Genomic DNA, 22956 nt, shown 5'->3' with positions numbered 1-22956 from the left:
GTTCCAAGTAAAAAACACTTTTAAAAAGCAATCATAACCAAATATTTTATACATTTTTTTTTGCAGCACGTAAATCTTAACAACAATTTTTACCAAACATGTATCTAAATCCAACTAACTACACCTAACCATAATTTTTTAAAACTTATTTTTTAAAATTATGATCACAAAAGCTATCTAAAAAACAAACACACTATAAGCCCTTTCTTCTTCTTTTATAGGCTTGAGTTTTAAAAAAAAATTGAAAAAAATTGTATTTTTTTTATTTTTTTAAATTATTCTAATATGCTAATATTAAAAATAAATTTTAAAAAATAAAAAAATATATTTTCAATAAAAAAATATTTTAAAAAATAATCATTATTACAATACGTAATACATAATAGATTCTCACAAAACCACCAAATTAAAATATAATAGGAATCAATCAATAACTTTGATGCTGGATGACTATTATGTAAAAGATAATACTTTTTTTTTTTTGAAAAATCTCTTAATATTCCTAATTTAGCTCATTTTAAATCTATTAGAGTTACTTGACATGGTTTGTTTTTGAGTTTGGAACAGTGTTTGAGTGCGTTTCAAATATGTATTTGGCTTGAAATTATTATTATTTTTAGTTTTTTTAAATAGTTTTGATGTTAAAAATTTTTAAAAAAAATTATTTTAATATATTTTTAAACAAAAAAAAATACTTTTAAAAACACCTTTTACCATAATATCTACCAAATACTAAGTAATTTCAATATTTTAAAAGGTAGGGAGGAAAGAATCACCCACTCCAAGGTCTTAAGTAGGAAAGGGGATGTGGTAATTAGTTTTATGAACTGTAAAATCTCAGTTAAACTAGTGTTATTAACTCTATCATAAAGTACAAATTAAGCAGGGTAATATCAGGAAGTCCATTACCTCACTCAACTATAATTTTTATTTTACTCAACTGTACAGCCAATCAGCTGATCAAAATCTTGTTACCATAAGACAATTGTGATATTTTCTCAAGGATTTAATTATAAATCCACCAAATGTGGAGAACCAGTTCTGACCCCATGAGAACTCAAAAAAATATTGTCAAGTTTGAGTGATAACTACTGATTAAGTCCTCAATTAGAATGAGAATTACCCCATGATTAATTGTATAGGAAAAAGGTCTATTGGTGGATTAGTCACCAGCTAAGTCATAATTAGCTTAAGCCACTGCTAGAAGCAATGTGCGACCTGCAAAGTAGTGATTAAAGCTAAAAAAATAATGGGAAAAAAACAAACAAATAATTGAGATGGGTATATGCCTCCACTCAGAATTTAATGGAGGCAGAGCTGCCTTCATATATATAGAGCTAAAAGGTGCCTGATACCCTATATACATTTTCCCATGCAACATATGCAATTCTTTCCTGATTACTAATCTTTAAAAAAAGGCCTGATCACAGCTCAAATAAGTCTAATCTGTATGAGCTTATCTTAATTTGCTGTTAATGGCAGAGCCTGAAACACTGAGAAACTCACCTACTGTCACCACTACCAAGGTGCAAGCAACCAAAGGTCCTCCGGTTAGAAGATTTGTTGGAGTCAGGCAAAGGCCATCGGGAAGATGGGTAGCTGAGATAAAGGATTCATCTCAACGTGTAAGGTTATGGTTAGGAACATATGATACGCCTGAGGAGGCAGCTAGAGCCTATGATGAAGCTGCTCGGGCCCTACGTGGAGAAAATGCAAGAACCAACTTTGCATCGGTTAATCCAAACTTGAACCAATCTGGATCATCCCCTAGTTCAAACGGTGGGCTCAATATGTCAGGGTCAGATGGGAGGTACGGTCTTAGCTTCTCTTCATTAAAGGCTACATTGAGCAAGAATCTACAAAGTATCATGGCTAGGACAACAGAGAACAAGTCGACCAAAAATAGAGTGAGTGACCACTTAACTTTTGCTAATATATTCCACTTCAGGAGCCATCAATACCAAAACCCAGTGGATATGAAGAGCATCGAGAAAGTTGTGCAGCCAAGCATCATTGTGCCCCATGTATCAGATCATAAGCCTTCTTATTCCTGGGAAACTTCTTGTGTTTCAGATTGTAGCAATGAATGGATTGGATTCAGGCAGCTTGGGTTTGATTCAGATGGATCTGGTATTGGAGAAGTACTCAGCACTGTTAATGCTGATCAAATGATAGGTTTGGTTGATAGTTCAGATATCAATACTTGTTGTGGAGATCCTTGTTCAAGGACTAAGAGGTTAAAGGTTTCGTCCTCTATTGTGGTTCCTCCTACCTTTAGTGGGTCTCCATCCTTCTGTGCTTCTCCTTCCTTTAGTGTGCCTCCTTCGTTCTGTGGCTCTCCATTTCATGGTGAGAACTAATGGCATATGGCACAACGGAAGTGAATGATAATGTCTCTCGTGGAATGCGATGAAGCTTCTTCTTCAAAGAGGTTGAGAAGCTAATTACAAACAGTTGGTGTTTTCAATGATGATGACGATAAGTTATTCGTCAGCATGTACAGTGAAAGATAGAGATCAAACTTTGTAATAATAATTAATGCCATAATTAAGGCTAAGCCATAAGTGTCCTTTTGTCTAATGACAGTGCAAAGTTTGGTTGCCTCTATCTGGCTTTTGTTTAGATGGAAATTAAATTCAGTAAACACGTCTCCTTCTCTGTCATTTTTGCGGTACGAAGTGTAGAATATTGCAGACCTCTGTTTTTTGTACAAACACCGTTGAAAATGCTCGTAGTTTTTTGACAGTTTGCTGCAAGGGCACTTAAGTACAAAAGTTGAATACTGTCAAGCGGTAACATATATAGGTCTAATCAAGTATGTAGCCCTGTATGGGTTCGGATGTGATGAGTGTTCTTAATTATTGTTAAAGAATATGGAAACAAAAACCATCACCAGCTAGCTGTTTATTGTAATTAAGCTCTTGTTAATTTCTTGGCCAATATCCCTTCATGTTAACATGACTGGCGTCATCAATTCAACACGCAAGCTCTCCACAATCAGAAAGAAAATTTAGTTTTAGCACACGATACTGTTGATTTTGTTATGAAGGGGTGTGAGTTTGCTCTGTTTAGAAGATGCAAAATGCAGGCTTTGTCCCAGAAATGAAGAAGAGATCTTAAGCCTGCAACTATTAGAAGGCACTAACTGATCTGTAAGGAAAATCCCTTTTGTCCTTCTCTATATATAAGCATATACAGTGCTCAAAAAAGCTCATTAAGTTGAACTCTGTTGATGGGGGAAAAGGGCCGTTCTTAACGAATGATAAAGCATGGGATTTAGGAATTTTACATCTGTGAATAATCAAATGTGTAAGAATTAAGCAACATCATCTTAATTTAACTTTTGGGCTGTCCGAAACCAATATAGTAATGACAAAGCTTGTTTCCACATCATGAGCACCATCCTCATTCTTCGTTTTACTTGCTGACGCATCGTCACTTATGAACTAATAGCAGCAAGCAAGACTTCATTGGATATCCTACCCTGCATCAAAAGATGAAACAATTTTGAGGCTTAAGAAGAAAAACAAACAACAGAAAGTACAGCACATGATGTTTGTGTCTGCTAGCAAGTGCGTGTTCCACGCTTGATCCCTTGCTATGATAGATTTCCAGCAGTTCATCGTGCCATCAATCAAAATCATGGTTCATTGATTTGAGTAGATTTCTAATGGATTTTTATGCTTTGTAATTATCTTGATAAATGTTCTGTTGCATGATCACCTGTGTTCTCTACGAGGCCAAAGAGGTGCTTTTCTAGTATATGATCAAGGGAGTATTTAAAAATATGGTAGTGATTATATTTTTAAATAATTTTTTATTTAAAATATATTTAAAATAATATTTTTTATATTTTTAAAAAATTATTTTTATATCATCACATCAAAATGATCTGAAAATACTAAAAAAATATTAATTTAAAATAAAAAAAATTAAAAAATTTAAATTTTTTAAAATATATTTTTAAAACACAAAAATAAATAAGACTTAAATACATTTTGAGATTCCGAGTATAAAGCTTGCCCCTAAGAAAAGATAGTTGAGATCCAAATTAATTTTGATTATAAAAAAAATTTAATTAAAACCTAAAAAGAATAATAGACGTTGCTAATCAACAAATTATTTTTTCTAAGCGTGAACATAAAAACTATCAGGAAATTTCAATGCTAAAAAAAATTATAGATTTCAAATTGGTTAATTTTGGGCCCACTTATCCGCATAATGGTCAGTTTCACCTTTCGGGCTTGGGCCCTAGTTGAAACTAGCTTGCTTATAACCCACAAGACATTTTCTCTGTCCAATTAAGAGAAACCTATAAAAACTTAAAAAGAGAGAAGATGACGCCATATTCCGACATAAACGTTGTCGTATCCTTACCATTTAGTGGCCTTGACACTATCCGGTGTCGGTCTTGTCTTCAATTTCTGATTTGCAGTTCGTACAGTTACGCCTGCCAAGGGTTTCTCTTCTGTGATTCTGTCCCCCTCGCAAAGACAACAAGGCACTCTCTTGCTACCTTTCTTACTCTAATTCGAGAATTGCCTGATTCTGTATTACTATTTGTTAATATCTTCTTTTTTGGCTTTGGATGGTAAGGTTTTCTGGAGTTAACGAGGAGAATGAAGGCTATATTTTGCGGGAATCTTGATTATGACGCGCGGCAGTCTGATTTGGAGCGTCTTTTTAAAAGATATGGGAAAATTGATAGGGTGGATATGAAGTCTGGTTAGTCAATATTTCCTTCTTTTAGTTTTTTTTTTTAATATAATGTCTCTGTCTCAGGATTAATCTAAAATTAAAGTTAGTGGTGCATTTTACAAGCTGTTTTTGGGATGTTATTTACTTGTGTTAATGGTCCTCTCGACTGGCCACTCGACCCATTGAACCTTGTGAATTCAGAAACTAGGGTATATAAGAATCTGTTTGTAAGCTGTTGATTGGAATGCATTTACTTGTGTTTCCCACTTTGATCATAGCAAAGTTGCCAGAAACAACATAAGGCGTAATGATCCTTTTGACTGGCTACATGAGGCATTGAACAACTTGGATTCCATCCTATTGCTAGCTAGATAGATGCCTATCTTGGCCTAACGGAAAGATCTCTGGAGTATACGGATTTCTGAGATTCTTTTGAAGAAAGTAAGTTGGAAGATGGAGCTGGGGCAAGTTAGTTTTGTCTTTGTAGATCTACCTATGTCATAATCTGTATTTACCATGAGCACCCTAAGCAGTATTCACCATGTGTAATGGCACACTAGATAGTCGACCACTTTTGCTGCATTTAGATGTGCTGTGACAATTGTGATAGGGCTAATGTTCCATCACTTGGACATCCAGTTGGGAATTTAGCTGATTTTATTTTCCTTGTGTAAATAGTGCACGAGTCCAAAAGATGTGTGGTATGACTTTGAATTCTAGATTTTGATATCTACTTGGCACTTTGACACCAAGAAACTTTCCTCTTGGCTGAAAGTTAAATGCACTTGAAAATGAGATTATTTTACCTTTTTTAAAAAAAAAAATCATGCCATTTATTAGTTCTATAGCTGTTAGGGAAAGCTGTCAGCTCATATTTTAAGGGTCGATTTGTTCATTGGAAATAATTATTTTGAGATGTATATGTATTATTTTCAATGGAGAAATCAACACCTTTTTCTTTGGTGTGTGAACCCATTTACTCAAAGATTTCTTTGACGCAGGATTACTTGGAATGTCTATGCTCTTCTTGGTTGGATATGCTCCTCTGCATTTCTTTTTGTGGCATATTTTCAAGCATCATCTTCTTCATGTCTTTTTTCCACAAGAACCAACCTGATCCACCACGGAACTGTCATCCTTCATTCCCTGAGACACCATTGCCTTAATTTCCTCATGAGTTTTGGTCAATGTTCTAATTTTGGAATCTTTCAGCATAGAAATCATGATGATCTCAAAGCCAGTGGCAGGTGTCCTATTACCGCCCAACAGGTCTTCTTTTGTATCTATTTTTTTCTTAAAAACAAAAAACTAAATTAGATGAGATTTCCTCATAATGTATAATGTCTCCATTAGAGGATGCATGACTCAGGATGATGCTTCTTCTGGGTTGTAACTGTTTTTTCCTGGTTCGTTAACATTCTGGTTTTGTAGGATTTGCTTTTGTCTATATGGAGGATGAAAGAGATGCTGAGGATGCTATCCGTAGGCTTGACCAAGCTGAATTTGGGAGAAAAGGGCGCCGTCTTCGTGTTGAGTGGACTAAGGTAGGTTTGGTAGTTACTTGAGGTGTGTAAGCCATGGAGTCTAATTGTTTCTTAATAACTGGCATTCCATATCTTTAGTGTATATTGGCTCCATTCATCTATGTGTTCAGACAGACACACTATATGTATGGGTATTAAACATGACCTTTATATGTAAGTTTGTGAGCCTGTGGTGTTAAAAATCTCAATTTCTGGCTTGCACATAAGAAGACCAGGCCTAACTTGATATTTAATATATTTATGAAAATTTTAGCTAATCCTCTTACCCCCATTCTCCCATCCTCCCTCCATGAGTGTGCAACTCTTGCAATTGCTTCTGTTTGTTTTTCTTTACTTTTTCGAGGATTAGTTTCCATGTTTAATGGGGAAAATGTATTGACTTCATATATACATGGTTGTCCTTTTTTTATAATTAATCAATCACCCAAAATTATGCGTTGCAGCAAGAACGTGAAAGTAGAAGGCCTGCTGGTTCAAGAAGATCATCGACTAACACGACTCCATCAAAAACTTTGTTTGTCATTAATTTTGATCCAGTTCATACCCGAACTAGGGATCTGGAGAGGCACTTCGATCCTCATGGAAAAATATTGAGCACAAGGATTAGGAGAAATTTTGCATTCGTTCAGTATGAATTACAGGAAGATGCTACCAAGGCATTGGAGGCAACTGACATGAGGTTGTTTTTTCTTATAAATACTCTAGCTGATTAAAGTCTCTTTTAGTAACTCTGTTCAAACAGTGTCTAACTGATTGTCACTAAAACAAAATGTGATTAAGTTGTTGTGTTAGTACTTGTGTTTTCTGGGTTTAAAACAAGCTACTTTGACCAAGTTTAATATGCTTCGGTGCAATATCTTATTGTTCAATTTGTGAGACAGTCCTGAAAATCCATTAAATGGCCATATCAAGTGTTTTCATTTAAAAGTTCTTCCAAACTCCCAATAACGTTCTCACTTTTACCGGCTTAAGAATTTTTTGTCAAAAACCTCTTCTTATTTTTGTGGTTTCTTTTTTGATACTGTGGTGCAGCAAGTTCATGGATCGGGTCATTTCGGTGGAATATGCTGCTCGAGATGATGAAAGAAGGAATGGTCACAGTCCTGAGAGAAGAGATCGTGACAGATCTCCTGACAGAAACTACGATCGTGGACGATCCCCGAGTCCATATCGTAGAGATAGGGGTAGCCCGGACTACGGCCATGGATCAAATACAAATTCCAGACCTGAATCAAGAGGAAATCACAATTACGATAAAGCTGAAAGTCCTGAAAATGAAAGATATCGCAGGTTTATATTATTTTCAACTAGCAATTCTCTGTTATTTTGGCTTTGTGCTCACTTTCTAATTTTCAACAATGTAACATGTGAATATGCTATGTTTACAAGCATTTTGACCCTATTATTTTCAATGCAGCCGTACCCCACCATCTCGAGAAAGGTCTCGTTCTTGAGATACAGCAGAAGGTTCGACAGTCTGTCCTTTTCTATCTGTCGACTAGTCACCACACGTAGCTGGGCTACTCCGTTAATGTGCATTTTGTATCAATGACTATTTTTTTTTTAAGACAATGATTTTAATATTGATATTCTGTTGATTCGGTTAACTCTAGAGGCTTCTTGTGTATTGACATGGGTTGTGAGGTTTTGTATTTAGACTCTGATTCCATGCTTTTCAAAAAAATTGAATTTTTTTTTGTTTTGTTTATTGACAAGGTATGTGAGGTTTTGTATTTAGATCTTCTTTGGTCATTCCATGCTTTTCAAAAAAGAAAAAAAAAATCTTCAAATTTTTTTTTTTATTTTCATTTTATTATCATTTTGATAAAAAAAAACTTTAAAAAAATAATAATTATTACAATATCAAACATTACCGAAATATTTTTCTCAAGTTTAAATTCTTGGTTCTACTGGGGTTTTGGATGTGGGCAACATTGGTATTGTTGATCGCAAATAAAGCTAGGACGAAGTGCTGAATTTCGAGTAAAAGTTTGAGAGCTATTGTTTGTAAATGTAATTATCTACCATTGTTGCTGTTGTTATCCCTGTCCTTGGAGAAAAACAGTTTCCACTTTTGGTCTGAGAAATCGTCTTTAAGGCAATTTACACACAAATCATTGGACCTTTGTTCAATGACAAGCAGTCAAGCTTACAAAATGTCAGAGTTGTGGGTTTTTGTGGACTTCGCTCTGCATGCAAATATTTGAAAGTTTAAATTTGCCTATGTTTTTGTTTTCAAGAATGAAGTTGTCTTATGTTTCTTGTGGCGATTGTCTAAGTGATAAAATAGGTTTCTGGAAGCTGTCAAACCCGGTCAGCAGAAATCCACCAAAATTTGTTCCCGAGCAAACTGATTTTACTGCATTGGACTCCACCAATCTTGGAAATCAAGCCTGCTTTGGTTCGATCTTTCTCTTCCTCTCCTCTCTTTTTTGTCTTTTGCCGGGGTTTTTATGATCATAGTTTATACACTCCGTTTTCCACGAGCAGGCTTTGATTGCTTGCTGCCCTCCAATGAGGTGTTTAGAATATTTTTTGTTTTTAGATATTTTAAAAAAATATTTTCACTGTATGCTTTAATGGGACAGAATATTTATGTATAAAACGTAAAGAATTTTACTGTATGCTTTAATGCGACGGAATACAAGACTTTAATGCATGCATGGAATATATCCTTACAGGGCATTATTAGTTAAAGATCAACAGAATATAAGAAGACTTTAATGTGGCTTCCTTGCATTTGCGTGGAGGTTCTGTAATTATTCATGTCAAGTCCCCTTTTTTTGTTTTTTTCTGTGAGAAACAACTAGAAGCATTTGGCTTATTTGTTTTTATATTTTAAAAGTATTTAAAAAAAATTTTGATTTTTTTTTATTAATTTTAAATTAATATATTTTTAATATTTTTAAATCATTTTAATATGTTAATATAAAAAATAATTTTATTTAATATATATTTTAATATAAATTTTATTTAAAAGACAATCATAATTACACAACCAAATAACTGTAACTCTGTGGTCTCTTGAAAGCATCCGTCGGCATTCTTTCATCTAAAGCCAAGAATCTCTGTTTCGAATGCAGGCACTCTACACATGACGTGAGAAAGATACCCTTTTTTTATCGGGATGTGGCTGGCCTACCTACCTCTTCTTTCCTGTTAAAAAAATAAAATAAAATTATTTTACTTTTAAAAAATTATTTTTCATATTAATACATCAAAATATATTAAAATTATGTGATCATGGAGTTGTTGGCGTTGATGGGATTCACATCACGCTTATCATTCCATAACTACTTCAACTATCATAATCTCGGTTGCTATAAGTTGAAACTAAATCTATCTTTTCAAGGTAATCATGCTAAGATTACTGTCTTTTAGATTTCTACATCTCAGCCCTCACAACCTAGTTAAAATTACTGTTTTTTTGTGCGTAGATTCAGACAAGAGCAGGGGTTTTAAAAGAAGCACGATGTGATCTGCGGAGGCAATGTGTACAGGTGTTTTTAAGGTAGTGTTCGGTAATTTCATCGCATGGTTGTTTTATAAACTGGTTTTTTTACTTTAAAATATGCTAAAATAATATTTTTTATTTTTAAAATTTATTTTTAACATCTAAATATATATATAAATAATTAATATAAATGTTTTTTTGAAAGAAAAAACACGGCGTCGCAGCACAAACAGGCTAGCCAAGGACGGTGGGGACAGAAGCCACACGATTTTGCGAATGCGAAGCCCGAAAAATTGTATAAAGCCGACACACAAACAGCGTCACGTTCCAAGGACGCATCCACGCGTCTTGGTTAACTCGCCCTTGCCATTCAAGAGGCAATTATACGGTACTTGCTTCTATTGCTATTGCTAGATTTTGAAATTAGGAAATCATTCTCTTCATGGGGGTAATTTATTTTTGTGTTTGCAACCATGTATTTTAAAAATATATTTAACTTGAAAATAAATTAAATTACTGTTTTTTCCAGTATTTTCTGATAATTTTTATGTGTTCTTATCAAAAATTAAAAAAATATTTTTATATATTTAAAAAAAAAACCTTGAAAAAGTTACTATGCAAGACAATGATAAACGCACGCTTTAATAATCTAGTCTTATTTATAGATTTTAAAATCTTTGTTTAGCATGTGTGGGGATGTTCTCGTTGACAAGTAATGATTTCCCTATCAGGTAAAATATTTGAACTTCAATTGATGGAATGCAACCATTTTTGCTGCTGCGTTACTTTTGTCATGCACTGTGCTTAACGGTCAAGTTGGTTAACAAAGCTCTGTTCGTAGAATTCTATGATGAAAACATATGTTTTACATTAATTATGATTTTAAAAAATATTCGATTAATCTGATTATTTTTCCTTTTTCTGGTTTGATTTAGAACTTGTCTAGAATTAGTCGTGCTTACGATTTAAAGTGTTTTTTATTTTAAAATACATTAAAATAATATTTTTTATTTTAAACAAATTATTTTTAAAACTAGCTCATAAAAACAATATGAAAATATATAAAAAAATATTTTTTAGTAAAATAATAAAAAAAAAAAATTTTGAGGGAACGCGATTGAAACGGTCTCTCATATTTTAAAATAATTTTATTATTTAAAAATATATTAAAATAGTTAATAAAATCATAAAAAAAATATTTAAATAAAAATATTTTTGCAAGACATTAAAAAAAAAAATTCGCTCCCGGTTACAGCTCAGAGGAAAACATTTATATTCTCGCAGCGAGAAGATAGTGAAATCGGATTCTCTAGACTATCTGACGATGACACTTTTCACTTTCATGTTTGCCCTCAATATCGCATTTTTAGTCAAGACGTGACATCTTAAGATGCTAATTTCTATTTCAGATTTTGCTGGAAGGTGCACACGTGAGGAGTGTTGTTTGGCAGCGTTGTTGGACAGTATTTTTTTTTTTTTTCATTTTTAATTTTCTTTAAAAATTAAATTAATATTGTTTAGATTTTTTATAATCATTTTAATGTGGTGAATTTTAAAAAAATAAAAAATATTAAAGCAAATATTATCTTAATACATTAAAAAATATATTTTAAAAAACACATTACACTGTAATTTTAAATACAACCAAGATAATAATAAAATTACCATAGGCTTGTTGTCGGTGCTTTATGGATAACACAGATGAATGGGGTTAATTTTGACATTTCAATGGATCGTTGTATATACACATGGTATTGAGACTCGGTGAACTCAAGTTCATGACAATAGTTTTTAAACATGAACTACAATAAATCACACATCATGTATAAGTGAGTTGACCCATAACAATAAAAAAAATTTTAATTTTATAAAAAAAATAAGAATAAAATCAATTTAAATATAAAAAAAATCAATAAATTTTGAATAGATGATCCGTAGATCAAATTATATTAAATCAATCATATCTCAATTAATTTCCTAAAATCTAGTTTTTAAATTATAAATTAGCTCATCAAGTTTGGCTTTAAAATAATACTTATAAGAAATTTTGAGTAGATTATACTCAAACTAATAAAATTATACTAGATCAATTCTATTTAAATTGATTTTTTAAACTCAACTTGATCCAACTCTTAAATTATAAGTTAATTTATCAAAAATATTTTAAAACAATACTTATTATAGATTGGTGAGTGTGGTGTTAGGCAGGAGTTGAAGCTAATGATATATATATCCTCATCATGTCAAGATAGGATAAACAAGTATGAAAACAGTCCCAGCACGTAACGATCCATTAATTTATTGCAATTCTTTGAACATAGCTTTTTTCAGCAAGAAATTTGAATATAGCTGTCAACATGCTTCTGGTAATCATCTCGTCCGTGGCTGCTCGAGTTTAGAGCGTGTTTGGCAATGTGATAACGGTTGCTTTTCAAATAGCTTTTCGTGCTGAAATACATGTCAATGATGTTTTTTCATTTTTTAAAAATTATTTTTAACATCAGCACATCAAAACGATCCAAAAAGTACAAACCAAACTCAATTTTAACAAAAAAAAAAAATTGAATTCAGGCAAAACACCGTTTGAAACGCAATACCTGGTACTTTGAACTTTTGCGAGGACCAGCCTAAACTTTTTTTGCAAATAAAATACATAAAAATAAATAAGAAATTTATTCTCAACATCAAGATAGTATGCAAAAATAAAAGATACATTTTAATCAACCTTGTTTTTTTTTTAAAAAAAAAAAACAATTTCGAATAAAAAAAAAAATTCCTATAAATAAAAGATAGGATATCTAATCAACCTTGTTTCTGGATACATTTTTTTTATTATTTCAATTTCGAATATTTATGAATTCAAATAAAAGATAAGTGGTTTTAAAGTTAGGTTACCGTTCAATATAATATGAATAACACACCAACCAAGAGAAATATTATGAAGAGAGTGTTAGACGCAATTTTTTTTTTCATGTTTTTTTGTGTTTTTTTAAAGTATTTTTAACTTTAAAAAATATTTAAATTAATATATTTTCTATTAATTTTAATATACTTATATAGAAATAAAACTAAAAAAATCTTTAAAAACATCATACACTATTATTTCAAGATTGATATATAAGAAAACATTAATGGGTCCATCATCGAGTTCCCCCAGATTCAAATACATTTGGTTTCTTTGTATTTCTTGATCCACTTGAAGTGCATATTGGTAATTCTACCCTGTAGCCCCCACATCATCCGTGTACTTAACACGTGCCGCTAATATCAACCGTAGAAGACCACTTATTAGTTATTACACGTCCCTATCTCACACGCTTAAGACTCTCGCCACATCATCATCAACCCCTCGATAACCTAGATAAAAATTTCCTAAGAATAAAAACACATTCAAATTCCACCCGCATCTCAACGGTCGAATGCCCTGTTTCAAAACGAATCATAACCACAGGATCCATCAATCATGCTCGACAAGTAACCATCCCTCTCTTGTCAAAGAGTAAACTCTGATTTAGTCCCTATTAGTTTGACATGTTAATAAATCAGTTCCATATGGTCTCAGGTATGTTTCTCATTGTGGATTTGTTACTTTTTAAAATGTTATTTTATTTTAAAATAATATATATTTTTTATTTTTTAAAATTTATTTTTAACATCAACATATCAAAACAATCCAAAAATACCAAAATATTAATTTGAAACAAAAAAATTTCAAATTATTTGAAAATCATGGTCACACTACAATAACAAACACTTTCTAGATGTGTGTTTGTTATTATATAGCTTTTGCAATTGTTTTTATAAAAAAACAGGTTTAAGTGTGTGTTTTGTATTGAGATGCAAGAATTTTTTTGCTTAAAAGTACATCAAAATTTTTTTTTTTTATTTTTAATATAAATATATCAAAATTATCGAAAAACACTATAAAAATTAAATTAATGTTTTTTTTAAAGCCAAATGCATTTTTAAAATGTACTCAAATACAATTTCAAATGCAAAACAACTTCTTAGAAAAACACTTTTAGCTGCAGTTTTTTAAAAATATATGTGTTTGATTAAAATTATTATGAGATAAATTTTTGCATGTAAAATAAATAAGAAACAAGTTTACATTAATTAAAATAAAATTATTGCATCTATAAAATTAAAATTGAAAACATGATTATATATGAAATTCAGTAAAAAAATAACAAATTATTTAACTAACCTCATATATTTTTTTTTATAATTATTTAACTAACCACATATTTTTTATATAATTAAAACAGAAGTTGCCCAATATTAAAAATCTTTTTATAATCCTTGTTGGGGTAATGCAAAACCTCTTAAGAACACGAGATTCTCTAAAACTCACCCTAAACTATGGGCAAGACAATGTTTTTATTAATCATGAAACGATGTTTTTTGGCATGTTGTGGGAAGGAATGCTACAAAATATATTATTTTCATTTTTAAACCCTTGTTTTGTTAGAGAATGTTCTTAAATTTTTATTTATTTATTTTAAATTAAAATATTTTTAATATCTTTAAATTATTTTAATATGTTAATATCAAAAATAATTTTTAATAAATAAAAATAATATTATTTTAATATATTTTAAATAAAAAATATTTAAAAAAACAACAAAAATAATCTCCCGTGTAACCTCCCCGTCTTTCCATTAGTTGGAAGTTGAAACTTTAAGCAATTAACGCAACTCAAGGATAGATATGTAAATTACATATTTTGAGGGACCAGCCTAATAACTATTTTGAAATGACATAAATTAACTATAATGTACACCCCAACAAAACACCCCCCCCCCCCCTCTCCCTGTGAAAGTACTACGTAAAATAATGTTTTTTTAGCAGACAGGGTGACTGACACATTTTGCTTCTAAAAATTTACCAGTAGCATAGAGAGAGAAACAGTTCTGGTGAGAGAGAGAGTTTGATTTTTGAATGTGACCGTGATTACTATATTTATCATGTTCTCTCGTGTCTGCTAGTGTGTTCATTCAAACTTGACCTGCTTAGTTTCTTGGTTTTTTCTTTTTTATTTGTTTTTTACACTGATTTCGACCGTTTGATGTCGGTTTTTCTATATTCAAACAAAAGCGAATTCTGGGCATTTCTCATTTCTGGCAAGTGTTATTGGGTTTCTTTTGTTTTTTAATAAAAAACCTGTTTTCATTGCTCATTCTGGAGGCACTACTTAATTCTAGCTTGCACAAAGTTTGAGTCTTGAAGGCAGATATCGTGCTTGCTTTGAGTTCGTGTTTCAACTGAGAGAGAAAAGGGGAGAAAAGTTTGAAGATCAAGCTACACGGTGGGTTGTTGCTTTCTGGAAAGAAATGATAAGTTCTGATTCCCGAGGCTTGAAGGTTGGTTCTAGGAGTGGATTTTGTTTGCCTTTTATGATCCTCTTCAGAAAAAAAAGAAGAGATCTTTTTTTTTTGCCCCTTTACTTTTTTCTTACTGGGTTCTCTTATTTGGTTTCTAAAAATCCGTCAATTCTCATATTTGATGGTTCGATTATCTTACTGTATTATATTGTTCTTGTAGAAACAGGAAGGGCTTTGAATTGCAGAGGTCTTTGAATGTTGACGAAGGTCAAGGCAAATTGAGGTATATATTTTTGCATTTATTGATTTGGATTTTTTTCTAAATAAAAACAAATTCATAGTGCGGTTGGTCTATTGATTATAATATCTTGAAGAATTTAAATACACTTGATGTATATCACAACTGTAGATAGAGACTTGTACCTTCTCTTCAAAGGAAAGTCTCTTTCTTCACTCTCTCAACCAGCTAGCTAGCTCTATCTACGAGGATAAAAATGGCAATACACAGCCAAGAATCCACTTTCTCTGAAATCTTGACCATTGGATATCTATCAAGATCACCTTAACAAAGCTTAGAAGATAAATCTGATACCCATGTTCTACCTTCTTCATGGTTGAAAAGTAAAGTTTCAGATTTTTTTTCTTCACTTCCCAGTATACCCTTGACAACCACCACTACTTTCTTCCACTCAATCCAGCGGTAGTTGTATAGCTTAAGGTGATACTCAAAAGGGTGTTTTGGTATTTGCATAATGCTATGTCTTAAAAGGACGGCTATATTTTTTAGTCGTTAAAAAATAGGTTCTTTCATTTTCATGATTCGATCCATAATAAATTAGAACAGTTTTGTGTTTATTATTTTGTGGGATATGCTTTAATTTGGTTTAGTTTTGGTTGACGTTTAATGACCTCTTAAAAAGCTACGGAAATGACTCGCTGGAGCATCTTCAAGGGTACTTTGATTTGGTTGGTCAGGTCTTGTTTTCAGTGAAACAGACTTTGTGCGATCATACAAGATTCTCAAGGCTCTTGATGTTGGCTTATTTGTTTTTTTATTTGTGGTTTATTTTAAAAGACCAGTAGCCTTGGTTTATAATTTATGTATGATGGTTGTAACTGCTCCACTGCCTTTGAATTTTCTGTGCAAATATCATTTCCATTCTCATTTCTTAACACCCAGGTCATCCATCGCCTTAAGGTTTGGTTTTCTTTTTAATTCAGTTGTTGCAGCTCTGGTAACCAATTTGATCCATACACATTAGAAATCATGGTGGAAGATAGAGGGAAAGAAGTTTTGGTTGATATTCAATCAGTTGAAGACTGGTTATCTCATGCGCAAGAGCTTGTTCCTGTGGCCCTTGACAAGGCCAGGGAGGTGAAGGGCTTTCCTGGTAGATGGAAGATGATAATTTCCAAGCTGGAGCAGATCCCATCGCGTTTATCAGACTTGTCTAGCCACCCTTGCTTCTCCAAGAATGCTCTTTGCAAGGAGCAATTGCAGGTTGTGTCAAAGACGCTCAAAGAAGCAATTGAACTGGCAGGCTTGTGCATGGGTGAGAATTATGGGGGTAAGCTGAGGATGCAGAGTGATCTTGATGCGTTATCTGGTAAATTGGATTTGAATTTACGAGACTGTGGGCTTTTGATTAAGACTGGGGTGCTTGGCGAGGCTACTTTGCCTTTAGCTGTGGCTAGCTCATCAACAGAACCTGAGGCTGCTATTCACAGCAATACAAGGGAATTGCTTGCCCGGCTTCAGATTGGGCACTTGGAGGCGAAGCACAGAGCACTTGATACACTTGTTGAGGTCATGAAAGAGGATGAGAAGGCTGTTTTAGCTGTTTTGGGGCGGAGCAACATTGCTGCTTTAGTCCAGTTGTTAACAGCAACTTCTCCTCGTATTCGAGAAAAGACTGTTACTGTAATCTGCTCACTTGCAGAATCTGGAAGCTGTGAGAATTGGCTTGTTTCAGAGGGTCTTCTGGCACCTCTCATAAGGCTTGTTGAGTCAGGTAGCACGGTGGGTAAAGAGAAGGCTACAATTTCTCTCCAGAGATTGTCGATGTCAGCAGAAACAGCCAGGGCAATTGTTGGTCATGGTGGGATTCGACCACTGATTGAGATCTGTCGAACTGGTGATTCTGTATCACAGGCTGCTGCTGCTTGCACATTGAAGAATATCTCAGCTGTCCCTGAGGTTCGGCAAAATTTAGCAGAAGAGGGAATCGTGAAGGTAATGATCAATCTCCTAGACTGCGGGATTTTACTGGGATCAAAAGAATATGCAGCAGAATGCTTGCAGAATCTCACTGCCAGCAATGACAATCTGAAAAGAGCTGTTGTTTCGGAAGGCGGAATTCGAAGCCTATTGGTATATCTTGATGGTCCACTACCCCAAGAATCTGCAGTCGGGGCATTAAGGAATTTGGTTAGCTCAGTTTCTACAGAAATGCTGATATCTTATGGTTTCCTCCCCCGTTTGGTTCACGTGCTCAAGTCTGGATCACTGGGTGCCCAGCAAGCTGCTGCATCTGCAATTTGCAGGGTTTGCACATCAGCAGAGATGAAAAAATTAGTGGGGGAAGCTGGGTGCATCCCTCTTCTTATCAAATTACTCGAGGCTAAATCAAACAGTGTTAGAGAGGTTTCTGCACAAGCAATCTCGAGTTTGGTGTCCCTTTCACAGAATCGAAGAGTAGTTAAAAGGGATGATAAAAGTGTGCCAAATCTAGTGCAATTGCTTGATCCAATCCCACAGAACACTGCAAAGAAGTATGCTGTGGCTTCCCTTGCATCCCTTGCTTCGACTAAGAAATGTAAGAAGTTGATGATCTCATATGGAGCAATTGGATATCTCAAGAAGCTTACTGAGATGGACATCCCGGGCTCAAAGAAGCTACTTGAGCGACTAGAAAGAGGAAAATTAAGAAGTTTGTTCAGCAAGAAATAAAGAGAAACGAAAATCTACTTTTGTATGATAACTCCTCTTCCCCCTTTTCCTTCATCTATTCAGTGTTTCATTTTCTGTATGAAACAAACTAGTCAACGACAAGCTGGGGCACTCAAGAGTGTGGCTAATCTATGCAGTTAATGTTCTATTTATAAAAATATATAAGAATGCAGCTTCTTTACCTTATTCTAGCTTTCATATTTTGCACGTGGACAGCGCTGTTGCAATCATATTTCTGGCCCCATGTCTTCTCCTTTCTGTTTCGCCATTTATCTGCGTGCTTGGATTGATCAGAGATCTTTATGCCCTAGGCGCAGATCATTTCAAGTGTAATGATGTAAGAAATAATTTTTAAAAAATATTTAAATTTTAAAGCAAAAGTTATTTTAAAAAACTACGGTATCACTGTTTCTTAAACATCTCTTCGAAAAGCAAAAATATTTTCATCTTTGCAATGCCATGTTGTATGCAAGTTGCAAGTGAATGCTGCTGATAAGCTTCAGAATTCTTTGTTTATTTTATTTTGCGCTGCCATCCACTAACTACTCTGGTGTCGAGGATTCAAAGAAAACATGTTGAATAAACCCTTCTACTTTCAGTGGTTAGGAAATGATAATGATGCCTCCTTGTGCCCAGCTATTGTGCTTAGTGAATAGAGCTGTAAATACATACTAGCAAGCAGTGCCATCTTACCACTGAAGCTTGTACAATTATAGTTATAAAACCAGACAACCTAGTAACTTGTTGACCTGAAGATTAGCTTGGTCTGAGTTTTTTTACGAACTGCATTTTATTTTTACTAAAATGATAGTTTTAGTTGACCTGTTTAGTATGTTATCTGGGTTTTGATTCGGGTCAAAACTTAGACGGAATTTGTAATTTAACCATGGATAAAACTTGGTTTCAATTAATTTTGCGGTGTTAGATCTGAAAAGTAGTGCGTTCAACAGAACCAACTATTGCAGATTTGAATAGTCCATGAAACGAAAAGGCAAGGCCTACCCTTTTGTTTTATGTGATTTGTAGTCTGCAATCACAACCTAATCGTAGAAGATATGAACGCAGCCAAAGATCTCACCTCTGGTAAAAGATTTCCAAGACTTCGTTTCTGTTTCCGTTTGTGCTAGCTGGCAATGCACTGGCAAACTTGATGACATAAACATGACCTCGTTGAAGATATACTGTTGGTTACAGGCTCAAGGCGCTCAGTTCTTAGCCCCGCCGCCATGTTACCATTCTCTACTCTAAGCATCCATCGGTTTCAAATTAATTAGAATAATATAATTGGGGTTATTTTTTAAGATATTTTTTATTTAGAAATATATTAAAATAATATTTTTTTAATTTTTTAAAATACACTTTTTTCCCTCTACTTTTGATTTAATTTTAGATTCTGACCTAATTCCAATATTTGAAAGCTGATCTGATGATATATTTTTTTTAATATTAAGACAAAAAAAAAGTTATTTTATATCTAAACTCTTCTAGGAAGGTAGAAGTTGAAAATATCATTCATTTAAGGAGAATTTAAAAATATGTTTAAGATTGTTTTTTAAAATATTTTTTATTTAAAAATATATCAAAATAATTTTTTTTAATATTTATTTTAATATCAATGAATTAAAATAATTAAAAAAAAAATTAACAAATCTTTTTCACCATTGTCTTCTCTAAAACGGGAAAAAGATGGACATCATTATCACCAAAAATCCTCTAAAAGCCCAACAAAAGATCAGTGGGCTAGTATATTGTCCTCGCAACATTTTTGGGCTCGCCCAAGTTCTTAACAAACATTTCCCATATTGAGTTGCGTGCAAGGCCGCCGCACTGTCTAGAAGCAGCTTTGTCATACACTTCATCACCAGTGATCCCACAAACAATTCCCTGCCTGACACGTAATTTGATCAGAGCCGTAGACTGTGAAACCAATAGGATCTAATGATGAAGGGTGGTCAAGCATTGAAGTTCATGCATAGACAAGACAGTGGATAAAAGAGACCCTAATAAATTAATTCTGTTTTCTAGTACCGGGGAAGAGAGCACCAAACACGGCCTTGTCATGGTCTGCTATCATTAGCTGATATAGAAATTAGAAATTTAGAAACCGAAACAACACCGGTTGCTGACGCATCAGCCAATTCTATCTTTTTAAAGAACAAAGTCTAAATGCTTTTTTAGAGAGAGAAAAGCTAAGAAAAGATTGTGAATTTGGAGGCTATATCCATCTGGGCACTCCCTTCGGTATTACACACACTCTCTCTCTCTCTCCCCTCTCTTTTTCTCCATAGAAATTGTGGATTTGCTAACCCTTTTGTCTGATTGTTGACCTCTGCTTTCTTTGAGGTTTTCTCGAGGAGAGAACTTTGTTCTATTTTAAGAGTATGTTCATTTTTTTTCCTTCTTATTTGCATCTCTGTAACTTTATCGCTGATGAGCTTGAGGTTGTTTGGTATCTTTAATTTTAATTGGGTGTTCTAAAGTTGATTTCTTTTTGTTTGATTCTGGGAAGTGATTGTTAGGTGCATAACTAGAGTTTGCTTCTTTGATTCCGACTGTTATTGTCCTCTTTTCTTGATTTGGGCTCAGTTAGGTAAGAGATTTTTGTTTAATCAGGTTAATAACATTAATCCAGGCTTGAATCCTGATTGAAAGTTTCTTTTATTACTTCTATTTCCGTGCTAGCCAGGGAAAAAGCATACAATCTGTAATTTACAAGAGTTTGAGAATCTGATTGTTGCCAAATTGAGAATTGTTTCTTGACCGTTGATTTCGTTAAGGATGTAATAGTTACGTGAGTTTGGCGATTCATCAAGAAACTATGACAGGACCTTACAATACCCAATTGGAATTGGTTTACGCTGTTAAAGAAAATCTCATGTGTTGCTTGTCTATGATTCATCAAAGAGAGCATAAAAGTCTGAAGAGACAGCCTTTGTCGCATACAGAAAATGGCTGAGAATTTCTTGCCTTATAGATGAATTTTCTGGGTTCTGTTCATGTATTTCTTTTCACTTTTGTCATGTTAGAATGTGCTTTGTCTATGTTCAATGCTGTTGAAGTCTATTATTTCTTGAGTTCTAACAATAGTTCAGTATTTGACTTTGCAGGTTTGATACGGGTAAAAGATGAGTACGCTCGATGCAACTAGAGCAGAACTGGCTCTTGTAGTTCTGTATCTGAATAAGGCTGAAGCCAGGGACAAGATTTGTAGGGCAATTCAATATGGTTCAAAATTTTTGAGTGATGGACAAGCTGGTACTGCCCAAAATGTTGACAAATCAACCAGCTTAGCTCGGAAAGTTTTCCGTCTTTTTAAGGTAAGACTTATAATATACTTATTAGATATGATTGAGTTGGATTTCATCTGGCTTTCTTTATATCCCTTCAAATCTAGGAAACGAAGAGCTTCTTTCCTGTGTTTTCTTTCTGCAACCAAAACCATGTGTATTTGTTCGGTAAATGGAAGCCAAAATTCCTTTAATTTGGCTGTCCATGTCTAATTGCAGTTTGTCAACGATCTGCACGGTCTTATTAGTCCAGTTCCTCAAGGGACCCCCCTGCCTCTTGTTTTATTGGGAAAGGTACAAATGATTTGTCAATAAAAATGTTTCTGTGACATCTTCGTTATCTTCATGGTGGTGACTTTGTTAGTTTGATGCTTATTTCAGTCTAAAAATGCGTTGTTGTCAACTTTCTTGTTTCTTGATCAAATTGTTTGGCTGGGTAGAAGTGGAATTTACAAGGTACGGAATGCTCCACTCTATTTTTGGTTATTTATGTTTCAGAATGAAATTCTATGAGAAGCATTAGCCAGAAACGCGAGTTAGCTTGATTTTTACAGAACAAAGAACGTGTTGAGCTAATTGGCCGGATTTCCCTTTTCTGTTGGATGGGATCCTCAATTTGCACTACTTTGGTTGAGGTTTGTAGCGTCTCCCATTTTTTTTCTATTCTTTTCCTAGAAATTGACTGGGTGAATTACCCCCCCCCCCCAAAAAAAGTAAAGGAAAGGTAATGAGGATCTCTTTGCAAGCTGAAAATGGTTTCTATGACATGTTCTACCATTTTCAAATCAGGTTGGGGAGCTTGGGAGGCTTTCTGCATCAATGAAGAAGTTGGAGAAGGAGCTCAAGCATGGTGAAAAATATCATGTATGTATATGATTGTTTTAGCAGGCTGATTGTTTTAAATGCTGCCATGTAATGGTTATTTTTTGGTGGTCCTTTTTGAGTGCAGAATGAGCAATACCGTGCTAAACTTAAAAAATCAAATGAAAGGTCACTAGCCCTTGTCAAATCAGCCATGGACATTGTAGTTGCTGTTGGGCTACTTCAATTGGCACCCAAGAAAGTCACTCCTCGAGTTACAGGAGGTTTTGGGTTTGTTAGCTCTCTTATCTCTTGCTACCAGGTACTAATTCTTTGCATGCTTTGCTCTCATTGTTAATCAGGAAATCATCAGTATATTAATTTACTTCTTTGAGATTACCCATGTATTGCCCACTAAAGCACTGCTTGGTTGAGCTTGCTGTAATTGGATTTTCATTTTAAAACAAAATTGTAGTTTCCCAAAGTTATCGGTGGGTATGTGCTCTGTTTACTAAATGGATTTCTTCTTGTGACATGCAGTTGCTTCCATCGCCACAAAAGTCTAAGACAACTTGAAGACACAACACCGTTCTGCTCAACAAGTTAAATGTCATCTAAATAATTACTTGAACCTTGTGACCAATCCTTGTGTAAGCTTTGTTAGCTACTGGTCATCCTGAGGGTGACCTAGAAGGTTCATTTACCTATTTAGTTTTCACTATATTCAGCACCCTTGTTGTCACAACTCACAGTTCATTACAATCTCTTGCATTAGCAAAATAATAATTCACCAATTTCATGTCTGGTTTGCATTTCAGATTTAAGTGGTAAAGAGTGTTTGTTAATGAGGTGCAACACGCGGGTAAACAAACGCACAAGTAGATAACACTACAAACAT

At 33.7% G+C, this 22956-nt stretch overlaps 3 protein-coding genes across 12 annotated transcripts; all 3 read left to right on the top strand.

Moving 5' to 3' along the window:
* The first annotated feature begins 4341 nt into the window (after window positions 1-4341).
* On the top strand, window positions 4342-7950 carry LOC118041932 (serine/arginine-rich splicing factor RS41-like). Of its 4 annotated transcripts, none has more exons than XM_035049438.2 (6): window positions 4342-4501; window positions 4597-4725; window positions 6130-6242; window positions 6686-6921; window positions 7275-7532; window positions 7660-7950. In XM_035049438.2, exons 2-6 carry the CDS (start codon window positions 4620-4622, stop codon window positions 7694-7696), a joined length of 750 nt encoding a protein of 249 aa, XP_034905329.1. In that variant the 5' UTR covers window positions 4342-4501; window positions 4597-4619; the 3' UTR covers window positions 7697-7950. The 4 variants fall into 4 exon arrangements, with proteins under 4 accessions (XP_034905329.1, XP_073260336.1, XP_073260337.1 ...); XM_073404236.1 differs by lacking the exon at window positions 4342-4501 and adding an exon at window positions 5700-5967 and having other exon boundaries at window positions 4578-4725; XM_073404237.1 differs by lacking the exon at window positions 4342-4501 and adding an exon at window positions 5911-5967 and having other exon boundaries at window positions 4595-4725.
* Window positions 7951-14508: 6558 nt separating this feature from the next.
* LOC118041933 (uncharacterized) lies at window positions 14509-18156 on the top strand. Of its 3 annotated transcripts, none has more exons than XM_073404661.1 (4): window positions 14509-14819; window positions 14912-15059; window positions 15241-15303; window positions 16242-18156. In XM_073404661.1, the coding sequence occupies exon 4, from the start codon at window positions 16288-16290 to the stop codon at window positions 17968-17970; it is 1683 nt and encodes a 560-aa protein (XP_073260762.1). In that variant the 5' UTR covers window positions 14509-14819; window positions 14912-15059; window positions 15241-15303; window positions 16242-16287; the 3' UTR covers window positions 17971-18156. The 3 variants fall into 3 exon arrangements, with proteins under 3 accessions (XP_073260762.1, XP_073260761.1, XP_034905333.1); XM_073404660.1 differs by having other exon boundaries at window positions 14901-15059; XM_035049442.2 differs by lacking the exons at window positions 14509-14819; window positions 14912-15059; window positions 15241-15303 and adding an exon at window positions 15346-15738.
* A 1892-nt stretch (window positions 18157-20048) lies between these two features.
* LOC118041502 (peroxisomal membrane protein 11D) lies at window positions 20049-22861 on the top strand. Of its 5 annotated transcripts, XM_035048871.2 has the most exons (9): window positions 20049-20211; window positions 20314-20349; window positions 21078-21287; window positions 21477-21551; window positions 21639-21713; window positions 21812-21892; window positions 22047-22121; window positions 22207-22380; window positions 22599-22861. In XM_035048871.2, the coding sequence occupies exons 3-9, from the start codon at window positions 21096-21098 to the stop codon at window positions 22632-22634; spliced, it is 708 nt and encodes a 235-aa protein (XP_034904762.1). In that variant the 5' UTR covers window positions 20049-20211; window positions 20314-20349; window positions 21078-21095; the 3' UTR covers window positions 22635-22861. The 5 variants fall into 5 exon arrangements, with proteins under 5 accessions (XP_034904762.1, XP_034904763.1, XP_034904760.1 ...); XM_035048872.2 differs by lacking the exon at window positions 20314-20349 and having other exon boundaries at window positions 21063-21287; XM_035048869.2 differs by lacking the exon at window positions 20314-20349 and having other exon boundaries at window positions 20051-20211.
* Window positions 22862-22956: the final 95 nt, after the last annotated feature.

Source organism: Populus alba, chromosome 14 (assembly GCF_005239225.2).
Source record: "Populus alba chromosome 14, ASM523922v2, whole genome shotgun sequence".
NCBI classification, from domain to species: Eukaryota; Viridiplantae; Streptophyta; class Magnoliopsida; order Malpighiales; family Salicaceae; genus Populus; species Populus alba.
Note: the sequence above shows the minus strand (reverse complement) of the source record. Positions and strands in the feature narration are given on the sequence as shown.

Bases quoted from the DNA above. Each gene is read 5' to 3' on its own strand.
- LOC118041932 (XM_035049438.2), top strand. From the start codon at position 4,620: ATGAAGGCTATATTTTGCGGGAATCTTGATTATGACGCGCGGCAGTCT. The intron at 4,726-6,129 runs GTTAGTCAATAT...CTGGTTTTGTAG, and splicing joins TAGGGTGGATATGAAGTCTG to GATTTGCTTTTGTCTATATG. The intron at 6,922-7,274 runs GTTGTTTTTTCT...ACTGTGGTGCAG, and splicing joins TTGGAGGCAACTGACATGAG to CAAGTTCATGGATCGGGTCA.
- LOC118041933 (XM_073404661.1), top strand. From the start codon at position 16,288: ATGGTGGAAGATAGAGGGAAAGAAGTTTTGGTTGATATTCAATCAGTT.
- LOC118041502 (XM_035048872.2), top strand. From the start codon at position 21,096: ATGAGTACGCTCGATGCAACTAGAGCAGAACTGGCTCTTGTAGTTCTG. The intron at 21,288-21,476 runs GTAAGACTTATA...GTCTAATTGCAG, and splicing joins AAGTTTTCCGTCTTTTTAAG to TTTGTCAACGATCTGCACGG. The intron at 21,552-21,638 runs GTACAAATGATT...TGCTTATTTCAG, and splicing joins CTCTTGTTTTATTGGGAAAG to TCTAAAAATGCGTTGTTGTC.